General features: G+C 48.1%; 1 protein-coding gene across 50 annotated transcripts in view; it reads right to left on the minus strand.

The window, feature by feature from the left end:
- SORBS1 (sorbin and SH3 domain containing 1) overlaps window positions 1–24,336 on the minus strand; it is a 214,959-nt gene that overhangs the window by 57,446 nt on the left and 133,177 nt on the right. For 19 of the 50 annotated variants that reach the window (XM_059660855.1, XM_059660859.1, XM_059660866.1 and 16 more), the window contains 8 exons: window positions 22,809–22,838; window positions 17,613–17,785; window positions 15,919–15,982; window positions 14,056–14,130; window positions 13,668–13,730; window positions 3,678–3,725; window positions 3,431–3,560; window positions 1,691–1,805 (listed from right to left, as the gene is read on the minus strand). In XM_059660855.1, the coding sequence (XP_059516838.1) occupies window positions 1,691–1,805; window positions 3,431–3,560; window positions 3,678–3,725; window positions 13,668–13,730; window positions 14,056–14,130; window positions 15,919–15,982; window positions 17,613–17,785; window positions 22,809–22,838 (698 nt within the window). The remainder of the gene's footprint in view (window positions 1–1,690; window positions 1,806–3,430; window positions 3,561–3,677; window positions 3,726–13,667; window positions 13,731–14,055; window positions 14,131–15,918; window positions 15,983–17,612; window positions 17,786–22,808; window positions 22,839–24,336) is intronic. The other 31 variants (XM_059660862.1, XM_059660874.1, XM_059660880.1 and 28 more) reach the window with 2 other exon arrangements.

Genomic DNA, 24,336 nt, shown 5'->3' on the forward strand with positions numbered 1-24,336 from the left:
AGAGCACTAAGAGTGGAAGCTCCGGATGCAATGTGATGGGCCCTCTGGAGCTTCCGTCCCACGACAGACAGGATGGGCCTCGGTCTCGGCAGACACAGGGGCTTCTGGGTAGGAACACAGATGGTGCTCTGTGATCCATGCGTGTGATCAGGGCAGGTCCCCAAAGAGGGCGCCTATGGGCTACTATGTGTTACTTCTCTGGGTTTGTAAACACATGGAAGATATTTGTAACCACGGTGATATCAAGGAACAAAAAAAAACTATGTTATTTTATTCCTACTTCTGAATTGGTGGTCAAATTATTAGGAACTAAGGAGAGGAGGGGAAAACAAAGAAGAAATTTTAGGGTCAAGGCTTCGAGAGAAGTGACCACCTGTAAATAGTAACACTGCCAAAACAACGCACCCAAAGGCCTACAGACTCTGAGGTCGTTCACGTGCGCTGATAGGTGACGGCGTGTCCTGGCTTGTTATTCCAGTGTCAGGAATACACCCAGAGCATGACTTTCCCTCCTGGAACACCTGTGGGGAAGGTAACCTAATGAGGTTATCATCTTCTAACACGGAGAGAGCCTCCAGTGAAAGGTGGAGCCACAGGCAACATTTTCTGCTCCTCTCTGAACTTTTTGCTTAAAATAGCTGCAGTGCACAGAAAATGCTGAGGAATGACAATCGGGAGCATTTCTGCAGGCTGCTTTATCCTAATTAAAATTACTGATCCCTTTGTGCTTTCAAAGATGTCAAACTTTTATCTTCGTCAAAGTGAAGTCAATCGCTCCTGAAAAACACGTGGCATGGGAGAGGCAGAGGGAGAAGAAGGCGCCCCCACACCTCAGGGGTTCCTTGCTCTGTGCTCAGTGTGGTAGCAGCATTTTAACAGAATCCAGTTCTCAGCATGACAGCTCCATCTTGCGGGCCCGGCGGAGGCTGCGGTGGCACGAGCTTTGGAGAATCCCGTTAACCATGATCAGAATTCTGAACCAGCTTTTTCAAAGGAAGGACGGATAAAAGGAAGTGTGATGGGCGGGTAGGAAACTGATGGGTTTGTACAAATCCTTCCCCGTTTCACAGAAGAGGCCGCTTTTCCAGGGTGGTCTGCTCTGCCCCACACGCCACTTCCCCACTTAGAAGAGATGTGAACCATAAATCAGACCGACTATGAAATTCGTCCTCGATACTGCACGTGTCAGAAAAGGAAGACCTAAAACACATGTTTTAACAGCCTGGGGCTTTCCCCCCTCAAATCACAACATCGTATTAATTACTTAGCTTTTAGTGATGTACTAGAAGTACCTTCTACAAAATTTATGCATGTTCAAATAGAGGCACTTAAAAACACACACCACGAACTTAGTCCAGTTAGTAATGAGCCTGCCAAATTAATGGTTAGATGTTTAAAAAAAGACAGCAGCAAAGTCAATCTTTATGTTAATAGAAAATGCTGAATTAGTTAGAACCATGCACAAAAAGCGCCAGAAAGCCACAAGGCGAGCTTCTTTCAAAGCAGACTCTCAGGGCTTATGTTATGAACACCTGCAAAAATGAAAAGGGTACAAATACTTCATTTTTTCATTGTCTTCTAAACAAAGCAAGTCTATCTCAAGGAAGAAAGAAGGGGATGCAAGTGCACAATGCATCCGGATCAAAGAACATGATAGGGTGGGACAAAGGGACTTTAATATTCACATTACCATCTTTTCGTTGTTCAGAACGGAAGACCTGCCCGGCTGATACTCGTATATGCTTTTGGGCTCTGCACGGTATTTCCTTGTATCCACTTTCTTATCTGGGGGCTCCCAGTCGTTTCTGTAGAAAGAAAATCCTGTTAGAGCTGTTTTCATGAAAATTGGCATCCAACAGGTTCTGACATTGGCTGACTGTAGTCTAATCAAGGAATTTTTAAATCCAAAGCATAAAATCGGACTCGGTGCAAAGCCTTTAGTTGTCCTGGTTCCCGTCTCAAAACCACCAGTTAAAGCTCTGGGTTTGCTTCACAAAAGGCCTAAGGTACCAGGAACCAGGTACCAGGAAGCAGAGAAGAGAGGGAGGCAGGGAGGGAAGCACAAAGCTTGCTCTGCTCTCCCGAGCTTATCATCCCCCAAACACGCCTGCACTTCCCACTCATGCTTGTACAGGGAGAGAGAATGCAGGTCCTGGAGCCAGTCAGCTGTGTTTCCAATCCCTGCAACAGTACTTGCTCGCTGGTGATCCAGGCTACACACTTTACCTCTTGCTACCTTAGTTTCCTCATCTGAAAAATGGGGTTGTTGCAAGGATTAAATGAGACAGTGCATGTAAATCACCAGGTCCATAGTAACCACTCAGTAAATATTATTTGCTATTATAACCGTGGTGTTTCCTATGCCACACTTCACCCCAGTAATCACCCAAATTGCAGCCTTTGGCACACAAATTCGACTGGATCCAGTGGTGGGTTTCAGAGGAGATGAATCCCTGAAAATTGTTTGCAGAGTTTTTATGCCCGCACATGACTGCCTTTGCACTGTGATTATATTTAGTTTTTGCTGCAAGGCAGGGATGATGATTTCTATATGCTTATATTCCCCCACAGCATGTGGTCCCGTCTGCACACAGAACGCACCCGGTTTGATGAATGCCGTTGCAAAGAATTTATAGGCAGACCCAGCCTTCCTTTCAAATTCATTATCAAACTCCTGAGGCAGATGCCACTTATGCATGTGTGGGACTTTCAAAACAGCTATTCAGTTGTCTACGAAGATGGAAAAGGTATGAAGGTGTCAAACTAAGTGTGTTTTTCAGGAAAAATAATTCATTTTGGCAAGAGCCTCTTTTGTGTTGCGAAGCAGTGGGAGACATGTGGGACACCAGTCCAGATGGCATAAGAAGGTTGCTCCATGGGCATCGTAACCCAAGGAAAGAATATCGGGTCATTCCATGCGGGTGTCAAGACATGACTAACGTCATCATTACAGCCAATCCACACCTATGTCTCAATAACATGTGCTGTGCAAATAAACTGATATTAAAAAGTGTAACTTCATGTTGAAATTATATTCTCTGCTACGGGCTCCATCAGTAAACACAGAGAGTATAAAAACACATGACAAAGCTTACAGCTAAGGTTTCTCCTGTGAGAAAGTAAAAAGTGATGAGTTATAGCCAACGTGAATTAAGCCCATACTTGGCCAGGCACTGAGAAATGTTATATGCACTACCTTGTCTTGTTCTTGCAACACATCTGACAAATGTAAAATGTGTCCCCATTTATAGGTAAGAACATGAACACTGAAAGAAAAGGTCGCTGCTAACACAGGACAGAGAGGGACTCCAGGTCAGGTCTGCCCGACTCCTGGCCCCACAGCTGCTGCCCAGCAGCGAGAGGTGGGACCTGGCTGCCACACTGTGTGGCAGCCTGAAGTCACAGTGGATTGGGGAGAAGGAGCACTTACCTTTCTGGGCTTGATTTCAGTGAGGAAGAGCGGGCCGGGAGGGGAAGTGTGGCTGACCGCTTAACTACCTTCTCACCGTCAATGTAGCTCATCTCACTTTTTGAGCGAGGCACAGAAAGGGGAGATTTTGCTGGGGAAGAAAAGTGTACAAAAGACTTAAAACTGGTGAAAGCAGGAATTAGGAAGAGGCTTCCCCTTATCCACTGCTCCCTCTTCCTCCCCATGCTCAGGAAATTCTGTCACTTACTGTCTTCAGAAAAGGAGTATCGAGGAGAATACAGTTCTGAATCATCATCTAGTGAACAAAACAAAATGCAATCAGGAGAAATCCGGCTGAGGCAGGAGAACGAGCGCCCCGTGCCCACTCCCGCCGACCTGCACCGCCATCCAGCCACACCAGGGGCCCATGGGAGGGGAAGGAGCTAAGCGAGAGGAGCCAGGTTTGCAGAGCCACCCACCCAAACAGAACCTGCAGGCCAGAAGGTACAGTCACGTGGCCTGGGAGATGACCACTGCCTGACACCAAGAAAACATGGGGACAAGTGGCCGAAGGGCCTCGGGGAGAGTTTCCACAAGCAGAGCTGGAACAGGGGGCCCCGCCTGGCTGAGCTGGAAGCAGGGGCTGAGATGCCTCCCTGGATGCTCACCCCAAGTCTCTGGTCTAGTCTGCAAGGTCCTCGGAGTCCCCCAGGCCCGCTACTGGGTGGGGTTGTCAGGGAAGAGGTGTGTTTTCTAGCTCCCCACCTCAGCTGTGACGTGTTTTATATGCTAAGGTTCCCTATACAGTATCATTTAGCAAGCAGGCTCTGCCGCGAAAAGAACAGTTGAAGAAAACCCCCATAATCGTATTTTGATTCCACCCCGACCTGGTTCCTCAAGGCACTTTTTTTCCTGGGATATAACACACCCATGGCAGGTGCGGTTATGCGGTTTGCTCCGCAAAGGCGCTGCTGGGGCGAGTGTCTAAACTGTGGCTCTGGAGTAAGTCAGACTCCCAGGGGTTCCTGTAAGTGCGAGATGCCCTCCGAGGGCACAGCACGTCCCTAAAGAAGCCGGGCACTGGGCTCTCAGACTTGGGAACCGCGATAAGGTCTGAACCCCCGTGCAAGTGGCTGCACTGCACTAACACTGAGACTACAGGCGCACTTACAGGGACAGCTTTCACAACTGGGAGTGTCCTGAGAATGTCAGATATTTGGTCACTATCCCCGCGATGACCCTTCCAAAGTGTTGAAACAGTCGGCCTTTCCCATCCTCTAAGGTCTTGCTAACCCAAACTCAGGATTCGTGAATGTGGACTGAAGACCCAATACCTTCCCTTCAAATCTTAGCAAGTTTACAAAACACATGAACTAACCTGAAAGGACAAGTCAAAGAACCCAGTACATGTTAATGACTAAGTGTTAATCAAGTCTTTGTCATTGTAAAAATCATTTTTAGTTTCAGAGTAGTACAGGTCATAATATTTTGTGCAATGTACATAAAGCTAAAACAGCTGTTATTGTGAGTTAAGTATTCTGCAAAGGCAGCCTCTCCCCCTCCCCCTTCTTACTCCCTTCCCCTCTCCCCATTTTTATCTGTCCCAGGTCTTCCCCGCAGCCCCCACCCCCGCAAATAAAGAAAAGCCATTAGGTACCAAGTTATTTCGCCCACCTCCTTCCCCATCCCTCTCTCTGTGTTAAGGCTAGGGTTAGTCAACATCAAATTTGAACAGGGCTTAAGGTTCCTTCTATCCACACAGCCAAGCCTTTCCCTGCTATAAGCTGAGCGGGTGAGTGTCGTTAACTTTTGAGAACAGGCCAGAAGAGATAAAGTGGCATCTGGAAATACATATTTTGAAGAATTTTGTTTTAAACAGAACTTCTGATTACTGTACTGATAAAATACTATGATGTCAAAGAAAACTAAAAATTAAGTTTGATTGGAGGCATTTGACTGGAAAAATCCTGCCTGTCAAATGAAAAATTAGCCTAGTTGGGAACCAATGTACACAGTGCTTAAAATCCAGTCTAGCATTTTAGCTCAAAACTCTGCATCTCTCTGAGCCGTGGAGAATTACAGCCTTTCTGTAACTGGTAACGTGAGGGTTAATTCCTATTACCTGTTCTTGAGGTAAGAAAAAATGGGGAAGAAAAAGGCACTTAAAGATTCAAAGAAAAAATTTTAAAAACCCTGAGATCTTTAAAAATATTTTCTCTCTAGAGCTTTCTAATGTGGATTTCTAGAAGATTCTTTTTCTAATTTTTTTTCTAGTCCTCACCTGAGGATATGTTTAGAGGGAGGGAGAGAGGGAAAGAGAGGAAGGGAGGAAAAGGGAAACAGAGGAAGGAAGAGAGAGGGAAAGCGAGTGGGGGAGGGAGGGAGGGAGGGCGAAAGGGAGAGAGAAGAGAAAGAAAGAGAGAGGTGTTCCTCCCGCATGCACCTTAACCGGGGATTGAACCCACAACCTAGGTATGTGTCCTGACTGGGACTTGAACCTGTAACCTTTTGGTGTATGGGACAATGCAATAGAGCTATCCAGCCAGGGCTAGAAGATTTGTTAACAGAAAATGAGAAATAGTTCTTATAAGATGAAAGGAATAGCTTGGAGCGTTAAACAATTAATGTATTTTGAAAAGCAGAAGTAGGAAAGATGGGGGTGAGGGCAACAGAGAAAATGAATGAATGATGTTCTTGAAGCTATTTCTTATTTGGTGCAGGTGGGGAAAGAAACCTTGCCCACCCCGTGGTCATGGGATCCAAGTCTGGCATGTGGATTTCAGTTCATCAAACCTTTAAGAGGGCAAATTGAAGTTGTACTAATTCATCTGAATATCCAGGGTACATATAATCTATTCTTTAAATTTTTATGTTAGTCTTGCAAAACAAATGGAAGAAATTTTACCCGTGCTTATGAGTAAAAATAATAGCAGCTCCCATTATTAAGTGCCTAATAACAGCCAGTAATGTACTAGTATCACTTAATCTCTGCAATAGGAAATACATAAATATCTCACATACAGACAAGGACATTAAGGCCCAGGGAGGCCAGGAAACGTGCCTGGAGCCTCGCAGTAAGAGCCAGAGCACGTCTTTCTGACTCCACTTCCCTGGGATAGGGATGGGTGCCTTGTTCTGAGTTCACCCTCCCTAGCTGCCCAGTCCCGGGGGAAACTGGCTATTCCTTTATAATTTATATCATGCAAGAGACAAGGGAGAGTGTTGTTCTGCGACTCAGTCCTGCCCTGCGTCCTGGCCTGCCTCCCAGACCCTGAGGCCTTTGCTCTGTTTTTCTGCATCGTCCCCTCCCTGGTGACACTTAGGCAAGTTTGCTGCGTTACCCCACCACTCTTTCAGTCTCCAGGGACACGGGTAGAACCGAGTCACTGTTGCTACATCTCCCGCTTGCTGCTTCTTGCTCTCCAGGCCTGGCAGGCTAAGTCCACACTGGGGTAGAGGGGTATGAAGTTCAGAATGGCAGTGAATGGGAAAACTGGTTACCTGTCTGTATGTCTATATACTAGGGTTAGCCAACAGGAGACAGAGAGAGACAAAGAGGGAGAGAGAGAGAGAGAGAGAGAGAGAGAGAGAGAGAGAGAGAGAGAGAGAGAGAGACCCATAGAGACACAGAGAGATGGAGAGACAGAGAGTGAGTTAAACCACAGTCCAGATACATTAAATAAAACATTTCTCAAATTGTCCAAGAACATGGACATTGTCCGTGTCTGAAATCCTGCCTTTATTCTTTCTTTAGGGTCTTTTTTTGTTTTGTTAACCCTCACCTGAGGCTATTTTTCCCATTGCTTTTCAGAGAGTAGAAGGAAGAAGGGGGGGGGGGGGGAGAGAGAGAGAGAGAGAGAGAGAGAGAGAGAGAGAGAGAGATGTGAGAGAGACACATCAACTGGTTACCTCAGGATGTGCCCCTGACTGGGAATTGAACCCAGGAACCTTGGGTGTGCAGGCCGACACTCGAACCACTAAACAACATCGGCTTGGGCTCTCCAGGGTTTTTAAAACGATGCCATAGTGGGCTGAGCTGAGCCGGGATCCTGTGACTCTTGCTCGTGGTGGAGCCACATGCTGACTGTGCCCCTCAAAGCTGCAAACATCAAACCTTGGCAGCAATGCTCAGAACTTCCTGTGCCAGCCACTTCCAGGAAGCTCTAACACTGAGGGGATTCACGGGGTGGACAGCTCACTCCAGGGTCCACGGACACTGCTGGGCTCTGATGTCCACACACCCGCGCCGCCGCTCTGGGCTTTGGCAGTCTGTCCTGCAGGCGCATCTGGGAACAGCTACTCCCTGACACTGCCAGGAGGCACATAATTGCCTTTTCAACCACAGTGACTTTAAAAATGAACTTCTAAAAAAAGACTTTCTTGGAGAATTAATGACAATCTTAAAGACACTGGAAAAAGTGCTAGTTGAGAACGATTGTTCTATAAAAATTACGTAATTGACCAAAATGGGATGGGCCAAAAGCAGTATTTGCATAATCACTTGCCTATATCAATTAAGTTTCAATTTTATGCATTTCTTAGACCTTGAAAAGTTCAAATTATTTCTCAATAGCAACAGCTTGTTTTAACAGTCTTTTTCCACTGCTCAAATTAATTCTTTCTCCTACTTTAACCCACACACTTAGGAAGAAAGAGGATAAATGGGTCACATGAGAGGACACACACCTCCAACAAAAAGATTCAAAGAAGAAGAGAGACCTATGCAGAGGCAGAGACCAAGTCTGGGTAGAGGGAAGAGGAAGAATTTACAAGCTAGGAAACGGGGCAAGTTGGTCAGTAGCCCAGGGATCTTGGGGGGAAGATTCCTCAAGCTGCCTAGGTCCCCGTTTAAGGCAATCAAATTTTAAGGGATGAACAAAGATCAATACAGGGTGTAGAGTAGCTATAGAAGACAAATTCGGGGAAAAGCAGAATCTGAAGGAGGGGGAACAGGAAAGGAGTGAAAGGTGGAGGAAGACTCACCACCTCATCTCCTGGGGCATTCCTGGCCCTTGAAGGTGGGAAGGGAGTCCACCACTGTCTCACCAGCTAGCGGCTGTCAGACTCCCGTGCTTGTAGGCGGAGGCCTCGGGCAGCTCTAGCTAGGAGAGCAAAGGTGACCGCGGGGAGCGGCTCAGCCCCTCCTCTGGGCAGTACTAGCCAGAGTTTGGGGCAGGAGGCACAGATCCTGGCCAGGCATCTTCACAATAGAAGGATTTGCTTGAACTCAAGCAAAATAAGGCTATTCTTAGAAATCCTGTAAGGCCAGCAGGGGATTATTTTAACTCAAATATAGATGTGACTGGGAAAATCAGCCTCCTAAATCCTTGCCTTAGTGCATCCTCATCGAGAATTGAGGGAAAAGCTCAAGGCGACAGACCCGTAGGACATGATGCGTCACTGCGACCTGGGGATGTCTTGGGGATGGTGTCTTAAGTCACTTCGCCAGGAGGTGGCAGTGGCCAGGATTCGCCTGACAGCGGCGGCAGAGGCCCCGGACGGCAAGGGGACATCACCCCCGGCCGGTGTGGAAGCTCTTCATCCTGACACGGACAAGGGGTTCCTCTCAGGCCACGGACCACGAGGTTTTACTGCTTATTTGGAGGCATCAATTGAAAATGTCTTCTATTTTCACCCACGGAATTTTTGAATCTGTATTCCCCACTCTAATTCTATATCTAAATCCCTCAAATTGCGCTAGCGAGTATCTTCCTCTTCTGGAGGGTGGAAAGGGTGGCATTCCTCCATCCCAGTGGTTCTCAGTCCTGGCCGGGTGTCAGGGAGCTTCCCTGACTTCATATCCCAGGCACCGTCCCGGGAGACACCGGCTCAGCCCGGGAAACATGACTCAGAAGCAGGGCAGGCCCGACGCCTGGAATCAGGCATCAGAGAGCCCTTGGGCAAGGGGGCCAACCAAGAACACAGAGCACAGCCGAGAGGAACGGGAAGCAGCAGAGCAGCAGAACAGAGTGCATAAAAGCCCATGTTTGCTGGGCCCCCGAGACCTGGGTTTGAATCCTGGCGCTGCCACTTACTGTGTGATCTTGCACAAATCACTTAATCTTTCTGAGCCTCACACCCTCTATTGGTAGAATGAGGTTGCTGGGAAGATGAAATGACATGACGACGGTGATGCACTCAGCACGGAGCCTGGTATTTGGTAGGGGCTCCACAGAGGACAGTGAGGCACAGTCATCGCAGTGGCTATGCTACTATTACTATTAATTATTAATAGGATTCTGATTGTGAGCTGCTGGGGTGCTGGCCACCACCCTGCTATTTCCTAGAGCAGAAGGGAGGAGGAGGGGAAGGGGCGTTTCGGAAGCGGTTTCTCCACAGCTTGTTCCTCTCGCTCCGCTTTAGCAGGAAACCCTGGGCAGGATGTCTGAAGACTCCTTCTGGCAGCCCCTCCAGGGTCTGGGTGCAGCGGAGGGGTGGGGCGATGCTGGGCTCCATCAACATCCCTGCTCCCCACCCCCACAATCTTTTTTGACTTGCTGGTATCTCAGAGGCAAGGAAAGGACATTTGCTTTTGAGAGAGAGAATGGAGTGTAATTCCCAGGCAAGGAACTCTGGGTCAGAGAGGAAGGAATGATGGGGAGGAAGGGGGTGAAATGAAAGCTTGTTTGTTTGTTTGTTTTCTTAAAGAAAGTAAAACTCATTTGCTTAGCCTTCTTTGAAAGTTATTCCCAAAGGACTTTTGGTAAATTATTATTTTTTATTAGCTTCCTAAGGACCAGGGAATGTAGTAAAATGACAGGAAATAAGTCTCCTGAATTCATTCTACTCTCCCCAAATTTCCTAGCCCTATTCTTCCCAACTGCCTCATGAAACGGAGTAGCAAACATCACATTGTTCCTGTCCCGTAGAGCGGCTCCAAGATTACAAAGCAATTAGAAGGGGCTGCTCCTTGTTGGAATTTACAGGTTTCTTTAAAAGGATATTTTAAACCTCATTGATTAAGACATGTTAATCCTATTTATCTTCTGAAAGTCTGGCCAGAAGTTTACTTTTGCACCGCAGTGAGGGGAAAAAGAAGGTTGCTCAGCCAGCATAAACAAACTTTCATGTGATCCTTTACTATTCAGGAGAACCAGCTTTGAGACACTTGGAAATGTCTTTTTTACACTGTATAAACAACCAGAATCTAGACAGCGGCGGCAGCTGTAGGCCAGGTTTTGATAGGTTTATTGCAAGTTTCAAATTCTGAATTAAACAAAACAAAAAACCAGCAGCAACAACAGTCTCTCCTCCCCGGGGGATGAACTCTGGAATGAGGGCTCACATCTCTCAGTCAAGCTGTCTATTTTTTATTGCTCATTAAAAACCTGGGGTAGAGCCTCTGTGAGGTGCTAATCTGTCTTGAACACCTTTCCCTGAACGGCATAAATCTTCCCCACGCTGAGAAGGGTGTGCAGGCGCAGGGCTGGAGCTGCACCAAGGACAGGCTGAGGAGGCCCTGCTGGGCTCACGGCACAAGCCACAAGCCAGAGAATCTCTTACTAGTTACAGAAATTAAAATTAAAAAAACGATTTTCAAAAGCGATCGAGTCAAACGTTTCACTCACTTGTAAAAAGCCCTCATCTAATTGAATGCATCTGTGCTCTACCTCGGAGGAATCTGTCATTTAGACAGGAGCGTGGGCAAGAGATGAAATCTACCCTATTTTTAAAAGATCTCCAGGGAAGAAGACTTTCTTAGAAATTTGTGTTCAAGTTTAATCATATTGGGTATTATGAATTTTTTCCTTTTTGGTCTTTGAAAATAAAAAATAATAACGTCTGGCCCTAGCCGGTTTGGTTCTGTGGATAGAGCATCGGCTCAAGGAATGAAAGGTCCCAGCTCAATCCCTGGCCCTGGTCGGGGCACATGCAGGAGGCAACCAATCGATGTTTCTGTCTCTATCCCTCCCTCCCCCTCCCTCCCCTCTTTCTGAAAAACAAAAACAAAACAAAAACAACCAATGGAAAAAATATTCTTAGGTGAGGATTTCTGCTTCCTAAATTATAGATGAAGAGCTGTCGTGTCACCCCTTATTGTTTAAGCCTTTAGACAGAATAACCCTAGTTCCCCCGTGGGCCTGACCTGAAGTGTACCAGAGGCAGACGTCACCGTTGGCCAGGGTTGCTAGGTGTGGCAGTGGGTGATGTGGCAGCTCTGGGTGTGAAGCCTGAAACCCTGTCTTCAGACCAACAGCCAGGCTGACCGTGGCAGCTGCTGGCATTGCCTGTGCCAGGCCTACAGCAATTTTCAATGGGTGTCACTGCTCCTTTTACAGGATTCTCCAGGTGCCCCTCCTCTGCCCATGGCTACGGGACAATATGCCTTCAGGCACGGCGTGCACTTACTACAGATGTGAACCCTACCTTATTGAGTGGGTTAAGCTCCCAGGCCCAAATAAAGTCAAAATGAAAAAGTCAAAACTACCCTGAAAAAATCCCCTTGTCCACAGTCAATTGTTTCATAAGCAGTGTTTTTGGCTAGACTCGGTACCCCAAGATAAAAAGACTAGGCTATCTCACACCAAGTAGACTTTTGTTGGCAGCGAGGTGGTCAAAGATTAAAATTCAATCATCAGCTTTTAATTTTTACATCTGCTTTGGTATGGTAGACTTTTCTTTTCATTCAAATTAGGCCCGAGGCATGAAATGGTTGGAAACCAAAGATTATCACAGAAAAACAGGGAGGCCCAAAAGGGAATATGGCCATTTATTTATTTATTTATTTGAATCCTCACCTGAGGATATTTTTCCATTGATTTTTAGAGAGAGAGGAAGAGAGAGGGAAAGACAGAGAGAAATATCGATGTGAGAGAAACACATAGATTGGTTGCCTTCTGCACACACCCTGACCAGGGCCCAGGCTGGGGAGGAACCTGCAATTGAGGTACGTGCCCTTGACCCAAATTGAACCCGGGACCCTTCAGTCCAAAGGTCGATACTCTATCCACTGAGCCAAACTGGCTAGGGTGGGAATATGGTCTTTTAACTAAAGCTGTATCTACATACCAATGTGTCATCTCATAAATATTAACTGATCAATAAAAGTTTGGTGAATGACTAAATGGATGACTTTACCAATGGTGAGAAGGGCTGTGCGAAGTTTGCTTACCTAATTAGAGCAGAGAAGAACCAAGGTGGTGGCTCACCTTAGAAGACAACTCTGACTTCATGGTCCAAAGCCTTCACTCATCAACACTCGCCAGGTATGCACCGAGGACCTGCTGTGGCCTTTTGGACACATGCTTTTGCAGATGCCACCACGTTGCTCAGAATATGATGGAGTGGCCTTGCCTGATTCCCTGCCAGATGTGGACTTTTGAGAACAGAGGACTTATCTTATTCATGGCACTAACCTCAGTCCCCAGGACAGGAATGGCACATGCAAGGGCTCAACCCTGCCTGAATGGATGAAGGTCAGAGCATCCGACATCTCGTCCTGGAAGAGCACAGAGGGAAACTTCCTCCTGCATGTCCCATGCTCTCTCCTCTTTCTGGGTCAATCCCCAAAGATCAGACAACCCCTGGGACTTGAATAATTCCCAGATGTTGCTCTGAACTTGCCTATTAGAACCTTCTTTGACACCTAGACTTTTTGCCCTAGAGAAGACTATCTCTAGGTGTAAGTGTGACTATCCTCCCCAGCATGTCTAAATTTCTAAGCCAGCTCTTTCATGAAATATTTCATAGTTTGGCCAAAGCCTTTATTTTCAAGAAATATCATTTCCCGCCATGACTGAATCTCATACCTGGATACCTCTTCGGGAATTCCCTACCAAGGAGCTCCACCCTGAGGGTCCATGACAAGAGGGTCCTAGTGATGGAGTTAGTTGCACGTACAGGAATGGGTAACTTTTCTGTTGACAGATGGCACATCTACCTCCTGCTCACCAGCCATAAGACTCAGCCTCCCTGAGTCAATGCCCCACCACCCACAATACCCTGTGACCACCCCAAGCATAAAGCCCTGGGTGGCTGGGTATGGCAGCTTTTCCCAGAGCTCCACATGCTCACAGCATCATAACTAAGGTACACTGGCTACCCCATTCATCATGTAGATTCCAAGGAAATAGGATGAACACACCATCTGGACAGACTCCCATCACACAGTCAGCAAGGAGCAAGACAACACCACACAATGCAAGGTCGGAGGAAGCAAATGATTGGGAGACAGCCCTTGGCCACCAGAAAAAAACCCAGGATGAGAGAAAGGAACAGCACCAGTAAAGGGAGAGTCACATGATTTTCCTTTAATTACCTTCAGATTTAGGACTAGGAGTAGACGCAGGAAACTGGTAGGTAGGAGTGTAAGGACTGTCCTCTGTAGCAGAGAGAAGCAGTGGATTTTGAAACGATCCACCATGAGGTGGAGGAACTGACCAATCCCCCACTGACTCTTTCAAATGACTGATTACCTGTTTAGTGTTATTAAAGCCCGTGGGCATCACACCTAAAACAGGTTAATGTATTAGAGAGGTCTTAGTCATTTTAATATAGCACATCATGCAAATGAGTGAAATAAAATTTTCGCCAACCAAAAACGACTATAAAAATAAAATCTAAAAGCCAAGTCTCATTCCTATAATGGAACTATAAGACTTAATTTAAGGCTAGCACAACAGATACACTGTCTAAGTTTATGGTACCTTCAGAATTGTGCTGGATTTCAGGAAGTTCAGGGAATTTGTACGTAGGGAAATAAGGGTTTTCTTCAGGAGTGTCTAGGCAGAGGAGCAGGTTTGGGAGAGAGAATAGAGGAAGATACAAATGGAGAGAATGAACAAATAGGAATCCACACACAATTTAGGCTCCTTGAATTCCGGAACATAAGCTTCACTAGCGATATGAGAGAAATTCACAATGCGTTTAAAAATCCAGTCCTTTTGCCTGAAGTACTGAGACACACCTAAAGAGACCATATCATTTCTTTTCTTTGACAAAGAATTACGTACATATAGGCTCCGGAAAGCAAGAGGCATTTAACACACAGCGTCAAGTTTTTACCTTTTATAGGCAAAGAATATTAAAGTTTGCTAATAGTATGTAATGAAAACACTATCATAAAATGTTTTGTAAAATAAATCAAGCCTTGTGCTGTGGACATTAGAGTCAAGGCAAACAAATGAGGTTTTCATTTTTCCATACCTCTGCCTACCATGAAGGCAGACAGTTTTGTTCGGGACCTGTAGTTGAGCAGTTAACAGCTGTAACGTATGAGCGGCCCACACTGCTGGTCAGGCAGAATCACATATTTTTCACACGTGTGCCTGTATTCCCACATCGGGGCTGCCAGAGCTGGGGCTAAAGGCTAAACGTGAGACACAGCTTGCTGGAGGAAAGGGACATCAGCTTCAGGAAGTAACCAGAGGAATTGGCACTATCCATTCAGAGAGACCTGGCCGTTAACTTCGCCATCCTGACGGAGCTCATCCACCCAACTACAGTGGACTTACTCTTGGCTCCGAAACACAGAACACGAGCATCTCAATATTTAGAGAGTCTGAAGAGGGGCACCTCTGAACACTGCAGGGGTAATTAACAGTGACCTTCACTGGCATCCACAGCTCGTCAGAGAGATTGGTTATTTGCGGCTTAGGCCAACACTGACGGGACGCTTTTTCTTTGCCTGCGTGTGTCATCCGTGCCAGGCAGCCAGACTGGATTTGGCCACACGGAAGGACAGGATGCTCTGCCTGAGGGAGGCGTGGTACCTTCCCATGGTGCAGCTGCATCCCTGCCTACCAGCTGACTGGCGGCAGAGGCGATGGGAGCTGGAGGGTCATGACCTGCCCGAGCACTGCCCTGGGGCTCTCCCACCATGCGGAGAACCTGCTACCACCCAGCGGGCCCGGCCTGGAAGCGCTTCTCTTCCAGCGTGAACGGGCTTTGGACTGTCAGCTCTTGACTGACTCAGGGCTACCTGCCAATGGCTGGCTCCAGATGGGGAAGATTATTTTTCATATTCACACCACCTTACAGGGGGAGAAGGCGTGCTGATCACAGGCAGAATTTGCAACATCCCTTGGAGGAAGGGAAGCAGGACAGACAGAGAGAGGTAGGTGATTGGTCCAAGATCAGATGAGTCCTGGGGAACTGACTCCAGGTCAGAACAGTTTTTAACTCCCGGTTCAGTGCTTTCTCAACCTGCTCTCCTACAAGGCAGTCATGGGCTGACATGGGGAGGTGCCCTTAAAGCTGGAAGCAGGTGGAAGTTGGAGCTGCTCGCATCCCAGGCAGGCAGATGCCGGAGCGCAGGAAGCAGGGTCTGTAGCATCCCACAACATCTGGGCAGGACTTCTAAGCTGACCTCAATCCCCCACGTGAGGCAGGCACCCAAGTGCTCCCTCCCCCCATTGGCTCTGGAGGTGGCTGCTGGGCTCAGGCAGGCTGGCGATTAATGAGGTCAAGCCGCAGGGCCAGTCCTGGCATCCTAGCAAAGGGGGTTTATGCCCTCACCACAACAGTCAGCATGAGAGCACAGCAGAGCTTCTACAAGAGCAAACCAGTACCTCTGTTTAGCTTGTGGATCTGCTTAAACATGGTCTTGTACCAGTCTTTGGATCTCTCGGTGTTCTGGAGAAAGAGAAAGGCAAAGAGTAACATGAAACGGAAATATTGGTACATTTCAGAACTTCTACAATTACAACAGCTCAAGTCCAAACTCACGTAATTCTATACACCCTGTGATCCCACACTTAAATCTTTTTTAAAAAAATGCAAGACTTTTCAGAAAGAACAGATAAACCAAGAGATTCAGACCTTAATCTGCAGAGTAACATTTGGCCCACAGGACACAGATTTTGACAACAGTGGACGAAGATACACTTCAAAAGGTGTCCATTTTTATAGAACTTTTTAAAACTTCATTTTTACAGAGAGTCTCTTTCCATACATAGATGACTAAACTAAAGTAAAACATCCTAGAAACATACACAAGACAAAGAACATTCGCTTGTCAGGCCTTGCCCTGTCCATCCCAGATTACTCTGTAGAGGTGTGTCTAAGTCACCTTGCATGGGGCCAGTTTCAGAATGCACTTGATAAAATGTAATCCATTATAGCAGCCAATGCCAGAGCCGTCATCCTATTCACACAGCTGGGCTCATGTTTATTTATTTATTTTTTAAGATAAAAATAAACAAGAACAGGGACAGATAGGTGGTTAGACCAGATAGTTTCACTCCTACTTTACAGATGAGGAAAATGAATCAAAGTGTCCAAACCGACAGAGCGGTGACGAGAGGAGTGGAAGAGCCGCCTCATCTATAAAATGGGAACAATATTATTAGCCACCTTGTAAAGTGAATGATGTTTAAATGAGATAATGCACTTGGCACATGGTAGCTGTGATCACTACTAGTGATAATTCTCATTATTGTTACACAACTATTCTTATATAGGACTGGACAACATTTCTTTGGAGGCTGAGCTACTGCTGTTCTATCAGCCTTTTCCAACGGGCACATAACCCTGTACACTAGCTCAAGGGAATCACCGAAAAGCACATGGCAAGGAATGGAATTCACCCTAATCCAGTTTCAAAAGTCGGGCTTCCCTGGAATCCCTGAGGGCCCGCAGGAGGCTGGCATGCCTGTACCGGGGGGTGGGCTGGGCAGGCTACCCCAAGACCACTCTGAGCCATTCTGTGGTTGCCTTAGTTTCCCTCTCATGCTGGGTGATGGGCTTGCTCCCATCAGGGGAACTGCTCCCAGAACCCGTGAACAGGGACCCTGAGCCTCACTCTCCCCTGCGCTCTCTAACCCTGGACTAACAATTTCCGAGCCTGCTCCATGGATTAGTAAATAACGTGTCCATGGGTGGGGAGACCGGGAAACTGCCGGCAACATTCTCCTCTTCAACACGCACTTCTCAGCGCCTCTCAGTTCTGCTGCAGAGAAATCTCCCTGCCCTGTTCCACGAAGCTTTTCTTCGCGTTCATTCAACCGGGAAATCCCTTTTCTCACGAGACTGACGGCACCTCTTTGGGGAGAGCTGCTGCACGCGGAGCCCAGGACCAAGGTGGGCTCGGAGGCTGGACACAGCGCTCTGAGGCTCTGCGCCCTCAGTGGGCTCGGACAGTGGGCAGTGTGAGGACCCTCCTCACGAGGCCTTTGCAACCCACGGTGGGGCCCACATGCACGCAGGGTGTACACTTGTCCCTGGCTGAGAGGGGGCCCAGAAAGGACTTAGCTGGGACTCGTACCCGGAGTGGGATGCCCACTTCATCCATGGACACATCGCTCAGGTCCTGAGTGCTCTTAGCCGCCCGCCTGCTGTCATCCTTGGCCTTTTTGTCAGTGGACCTGCCAGGAGAGGTGGGTTTTTCCTGGGTTGTTGCCAAGTCCCGTTCTCCCACTCTTCTTTCTGACACAGGATCTGGAAGTGAAAAACAACCGTTAGCTGAAGTTCTTCTGGTGGCTCCAAAGCAAACCTCCCCACCCCCCCCCCCCCAAAAAAAAACACCCACTCAAACAATCCAGCTGGGGGAAGTGTGCTTGCTAATTCTCAATTGGAACGAGTTTCACGTAGAGCAAGGGTCAGCAAACCAGGCCCGGCCACCTGTTTTTGTAAATAAACTTTTATTGGAGTACAGCCACACCCATTCATTTACGAATTATTTATGGCTGCTTTCAAGCTAAAATGGCAAAGTTGAGTAACTGTGACAGAAACCATATGGCCTGCGAAGCCTAAAATATTTACCATCTGGCCCTTTAAAATATTTGCAGAGGTATACACCGGAGGCTGCTGACTGTCAGGGAGCAGGTAAAACCATCAAGAGGTGGCTATTCATTCCTTGAAAGTCCTTGTTTCATCTTGGGGAAGTCACTGAACTTTTCCGTGCCCCTGTTTTCTCATCCAAAAATGGGGATAATCCTTCCACTGGCAAGCTCACAGGGACGCTACGAGAGGACCTAACAAGATAACTCATGCCAAAATGCTCAGAAAGCTCTACATTGCTTAATGCACATTAGAATATTTTAAATTTGATTCAGGATTGGAAGTTACAAAGAGCTAATAAACGTTCCATGTGCGGTCTACAGATTATAAAATTACTCCGTTTAACCTATTATTCCATGTCACTTAGTTATGGGAAGGCATTTACTAAGTCCCTGCCAGGTGCTATGCATTCCCATGCAAAGGAAAGGGAACAGGGCTGGGGAAGGCAGGGAGGGATGGCCTCTTCCATTTAGACACGGTAACTTAGAGGTGACAGTGAGATGTTCTTGAAGAAATGCCCTAGAACCCCTAGAAGAAATGTGGGAGCAGGGCCCAGGTGAGAGGCCCCAGCAGGAGTGCAATTTTGGAGCCATCAGCATGAAAGTGATGGCTGAGGTCAAGGAGCTGGAAGAGCTCAGTGGAGGAGGTAAATGAGAGAGTCAAGGGCTGAACTCATGCACCAAGGACTGTCGCAGTCTTAGGCTCCCCAGAAGATGCAGGAGTCGCCAGAGGGGTAGGAGATGAACCACAGGCACAGTGAGGTGCCAGTGAAACCAGAAGACAATGCCAAGAAGTGGGTGGTTAAATACGTCAAAAAATAAATTAAAAAACCAACCTCAAAACAGAAATTGAAGCAGAGGAGGAGGCATTAGATTAGGCAAATGAAGAGTCACAGGATTGCTCTGAGGGAGTAATTTTGGGAGGGCAGTGGGGGTAGATGCCAGATCACAGGAAAAGAAATGAATACAAAAGCAGGAAGTGGGGTAGTAAGTAGGGAGGTGGGCATGGAAGAACTATGCCAACCAGAGAGGTCACAAGATTCGGGGGCAGAAGGTCCAAGCCAGGGGAGTCTACAGACCTACGGTGAAGCCTGCGGTGAGGCTGCGGGGACTGAGATGTGCCCTGGAGAGGAATAAATGCTCAACAGGCATCTGTTCACTGCTTGAGGAGGAGGTTCTCATCTTTGAGAAAGGAAAAGGAGTGCTAGCTGGAGAAACCCGAGGGTGCAGGCAACGTTGTGCTGAAGATGGAGCTGTCGTGTGTGGAGGGGACGCTGAGGGGCGGGGCAACACATTCGTGGGCACCCTCAGAGTTTGTGACTTTCACAGTCTGCTCCATGGATGTCACACTAACTTCCAAAATGCAGGTTTATTCTGTGGTCATAGGACGATTTCTTTCTTTCTTTCTTTTTAAATATATTTTTATTGATTTCAGAGAGGACGGGAGAGGGAGAGAGAGAGAAACATCAATGATGAGAGAGAATCACTGACTGGCTGCCTCCTGCACGCCACCAACTGTGGATCAAGCCCGCAATCTGGGCATGTGCCCTTGACAGGAATTGAACACGGGGGACCCTTCAGTCCACAGGCCAACGCTCTGTCCACTGAGCCAAACCAGCCAGGGCCATAGGACGTTTTCTAAACTTTCTGTGGGAGACTCGGCTCAGGGAGCCCTTCAGACAACCTGATCCCGGTGTCATCACCACGAGCTTTAAAGGATGTCAAGGCCAGACTGTTTCAGAGAATGGGTTCCATTACTCCCAGGAAATTCCAACAGGAGGCCAAGGACTTGGCAGGAAGCATGCGACATGTCAGGGGATTTCAAGTTACCAGAGTCCACCCTTCAAACGGCTCAGCTGAGCATTCTCCTCCCCCCTGGAAAGGCCTTCCTAAGTGGGATCAAGATGTCGAGCTCTGGCCCTGGCTCAGTTGGCTGGGCTCGGCCCATGAACCAGGAGGTTGCTGGTTTGATTCCTAGTCAGGGCACATGCCCAGGAATTGGGCGTGATCCCCGGTAGGGGATGTGCAGGAGGCAGCCAATCAATGTTTTACTCACATCTGTGTTTCTCTCTCCCTCTCCCTTCCTCTTTCCCTCTAAATATCAATCAAAAAATTTTAAAAATAAAGATTTCAAGCTCTGTCTCGCTGGTGTTTGGAGGTGCTCATACTCCTCACTCTTCAATGTCATTTCTTTAGAAGAGGAAGATCGCATCTATGCCATTCTCATGGTTTTGGGGGTCCAGGAAATTAAAAAAATTTTATGGCAGGTGGCTCTAACAACACTTAACTGTAAAACCCAGGCTGACTGTCCATGGATTTGTTCCAAAGCTGCCAGAGCCCTTTTGATCTACAAAAATTAGCCCCGAATTATCGTTTTTTAGAAGCTTGTGATCATGTGATTCATGATTGAGTGGATTTCAATATACGGAGGGCTGAACTGCAGCTTCTGAAGGAAAACTGTTTCTTTATATAGTGAAAACCCAAAGTGACACTTCACTGTGTCACCCAGGTGACGTGTGGGTTGCAGTGAGGGCTTCTGCTACGTCTCACTAGGCCAGTGATGGCGAACCTTTTGAAAAACCCTACCTTAACTCTGGTGCCGTGTCACATATAGACATTTTTTGATATTTGCAACCATAGTAAAACAAAGACTTATATTTTTGATATTTAGTTTATATATTTAAATGCCATTTAATGAAGAAAAATCAACCAAAAAAAGGGTTCACGTGTCACCTCTGACACGCGTGTCATAGGTTCGCCATCATTGCACTAGCAGCTGCCAACGCCTCCCACTCTGGAGCAGTTCCTTCCAGTGTCATACTGTGCTTTCAAAAGCAAGATCCTGGAATGAGCCGCTCAGTAAACAATGGTGCCGGCAGCCTGAGACCGGGCCTCTCTCTTTGTGGGGGTGGGAAAGCCTTGTGACTGAGGTTACAGCCTGCTGACACTTCTCTTGGGGAAGCGCCCCTCTGTCCTAGCCCTTCTCCTGTCTGTCCACCCAGGGGACCATGAGCCGCAGGGGCTCTTTCCCACAGGTGAACCTCACTGAGCAAGAAGCCCCCGAGGGTGGCTGGCAAGTGCCATCCCCGCAGGTGAGATGGCAGAGCCTCACTTACTCCAGGCACAGGGTGGAGTACCAGGCCTGTCGCCCCATCCGCTGGGAGCTCTGAACACAATGGTGCTTCTTTTAAAACCCAAACTAACGTTTAGTGAGCTAGGGATGTGCCACTCTCTGAACCCCATGAGTGGATCTGTCCTCAAACCCAAAGAGGACAGAGCGCGAGGCTTCTTTCAAAGCCGGGAAGTGGCTCGGGCCTGGTGGCACGGTGGACAAGCCCTGGCATTTATATAGCACTTTGCAGTGTGCAGAGAATACCCCAAAGCCTCCTGTGGCACACAATCCTGCAGAGGCAAGGACTGTCACCCTACTTCCCACATGAGGAAACTGGCTCAGGGAGGTGAAGTCACTTACCCGAGGACAAACAGCCATAAGAGGGACGAGCCAGGACCAAACTCTGGGTCTAACTTGTGTTTGGGACACATATGTAATACCCTTTGTAATACTTTAAGCAATAAAATAAACAAACAAACAAAAAAAACCGTGTTTGGGTGCCTTCTAAAAACCTATTCCACTGCTCCTTTCAATCTCCCAGAGGCAGGAAGGAGCCCACAGGGGCCACTTCCCTTCCCCCACCCCGAGCCGCCCTGCTCTCAGCAACCTGGGCTGGGGCCACAGAGTGGCACCTTGAGGAGGGGGCAGCGAAGGGCACCTTATGCTCAACCACAGCCTGTCCTGGCTCCACAGCCAAGTCCTGATAAAGCTGAGAGGGTGTGAGAACCCCATGTCCTGCCCACCCGCGCTTTCCACAAGCCCAAGGACAGCAGTGGGACGACGCAGCACAGGAATCATGAAGCAGCGGCTCAGAAAGCGGTGGCTTTTGCTATCCACCAAATCAGGGACTTTTAACCCCCGAGTTCAAGACTATCTGCAAACGACCACAGCCATGCGTTTTCACACGCGTGGCTTCTTCTAGATAATGAATCTACCGCCTTCACAGATCCCCAGATGGGGCCATGACCAACACAAGGTTACAGCCATCACACAAGCTGTGAGGGCAGCACTGCTCCCTGTCATGGCTTCAGAGCCTATTCAGTGCTCGACACAAAGTAGACATTCAGTAAAATGATAAGTAAATCAAGGGAGGCACCTACTGAAAACAGTGACTACCCATCATGCACTTAGTGAATGCCAAGGCTCGGCCGAGCTGTTTATAAGCAGAACATGTAAGAAACGGATTAGTTGTTTAGTAAGTGATAGAACCAGGATTCAAAGCAGGGTGACTACAGAAGCCATGGAAATGGGTTTCCCCACAATTTCCGCCAACATGTTTGTTCGGAATATCCTGTTCTTACCCATCAGGACACGTCTATTAGTTTGGGTCACTTGTCTGGTCGGCCCCCCCCCCCCCCCCCCCCCAGCCTTCAAGCTGTAGGGAAGCATGAACCACACCTGGTTTCATCATCCTGGCCAACCAGCATCAAACAGAGCCTCCCCCCCCGCCCCCCCCCCGCCCACACACACCAGGAGAGCGCATAAGACTGCTGACGGAACATCAGCGGTGACCGGAAGCCAGCTTTAACACGGACAGGTGCTAACGTGTAAATAAATATTTCTCACCTACCTGACAGGCTACTGAGTCGTTTCTGCTGTTCTGTGATAAAAGAAAAAACACACAGTGTGAGATTTACAAAGACGTGGTGAAACCGCGTTAGGATCCCAGTATCTGTGTCCTCACTGTCCTCTGGGTTTAGATGCTAAAACACTGTGCATCCAGTGAAAGCAGCGTGTTGACGCGGCCCTGTCATCCAAGTGTGGTATCTCATCCCCCTGCCCCTGCGTCTGCACCAGGACTCAGGCACTGTCACTGTTGTTCTGGGTGTTTACATCGTATCTCAGGATAATCTGGTCACGGAAGGAGACCCTCCCACCTCCACTGGTTTCAAGGGAGCAGGACTTTGAACCACCCAGTCTTGGTACCTTCTGAGGAGAAGTAATTGCAATGGTAGCCATAGCAGCTACCACCTCCTGAGCGCTTGCAGATGCCAGGCATTGTCTTAAGAGCTTTTCCACAGGTTAATGCTTTTAATCTTCACAACAACCCTAGCAGTTAGGTCAGGGTGGTTGAGACACCCTCAATGAGGGGCACAAACTACCCAAGAAGACACTGAAAACCAGGACTGGTCTAAAACCTGGAATCTCCTTATCTCTAGTCCAAGGATCTTTCCAACTCTAATCACCAGGTCCCTTTCCTTAACACTGAGGTCTATGGGTTCTCACTCTCCTGGGCACTTGTGAGGAAGGAGTCAACCTCTCGTTTGGAGAGTCCTGTGTGGACGTGCGACGGCATACGGACAAAAATGACCTCTACCTTCCATAGCTGCTAAATATAAAGCAGCCACATAGATAAACACAGAGAGCCTGCCAGCCATGGGTGCTGCCATTATCCCCCGTGGCTGCGTCTCCACCCTCCCCGCAGAATCAGCGTGGGCAAGAAGTAGAGAGCCCGCAGCTGGTGGAAGCAGCCCTGTCCACGTCGGGCCCGTGGACGAGGCTCACTCACACGGCTGGCAACAGAGACCAGCAGAGCTCGAAGCACCGCGCTGCCAGCCACACTGACCAGTCGTCACCTCCATTTCCTAATCTGTTAAATCAAAGCGCTCACTGGGTCCGTGGATCCCGAACTCTGGTCTCCTAGCCAGGGGCAGGCTCTTCCCCAGCAGGCAAAAGCCAAGTTATCCCGTTTAAAACACTATGTTGTTCCCACTTCTCAAGTGTGAAAGGCCCTTCTTTCCTGGAATGACATGCGATGAGGATAACGGCAATTGTCTTTCGGGGGTGTTATTTAGCAAAGTTAGAAATTAGCAACCCTAGGGTGGTCCCCAGACGGTTTCACTTGACAGAAGTCTGGAGACCAAAGAGCTCTTGATCTCCAGTGTGGTCCATGGACCAGCAGACCCAACACGCCCTGCGAGCTGCTGAAAAATGCAGACCCTCAGCCCTGCTGCAGAGCTCCGGAATCTGCATCTGCATCTGCAGATCAAGAAGACCCCTCCCCCAGAGTCTAGGCACAATCAAGACTGCGGAGCTTTGCTCTGGCCGGGAGCTCAGTTGGTTAGAGCATTGTTCCGATACACGGAGGTTGTGGGTTT

The sequence above is a fragment of the Myotis daubentonii genome, chromosome 13 (genome assembly GCF_963259705.1).
Source record: "Myotis daubentonii chromosome 13, mMyoDau2.1, whole genome shotgun sequence".
Taxonomy (NCBI): Eukaryota; Metazoa; Chordata; class Mammalia; order Chiroptera; family Vespertilionidae; genus Myotis; species Myotis daubentonii.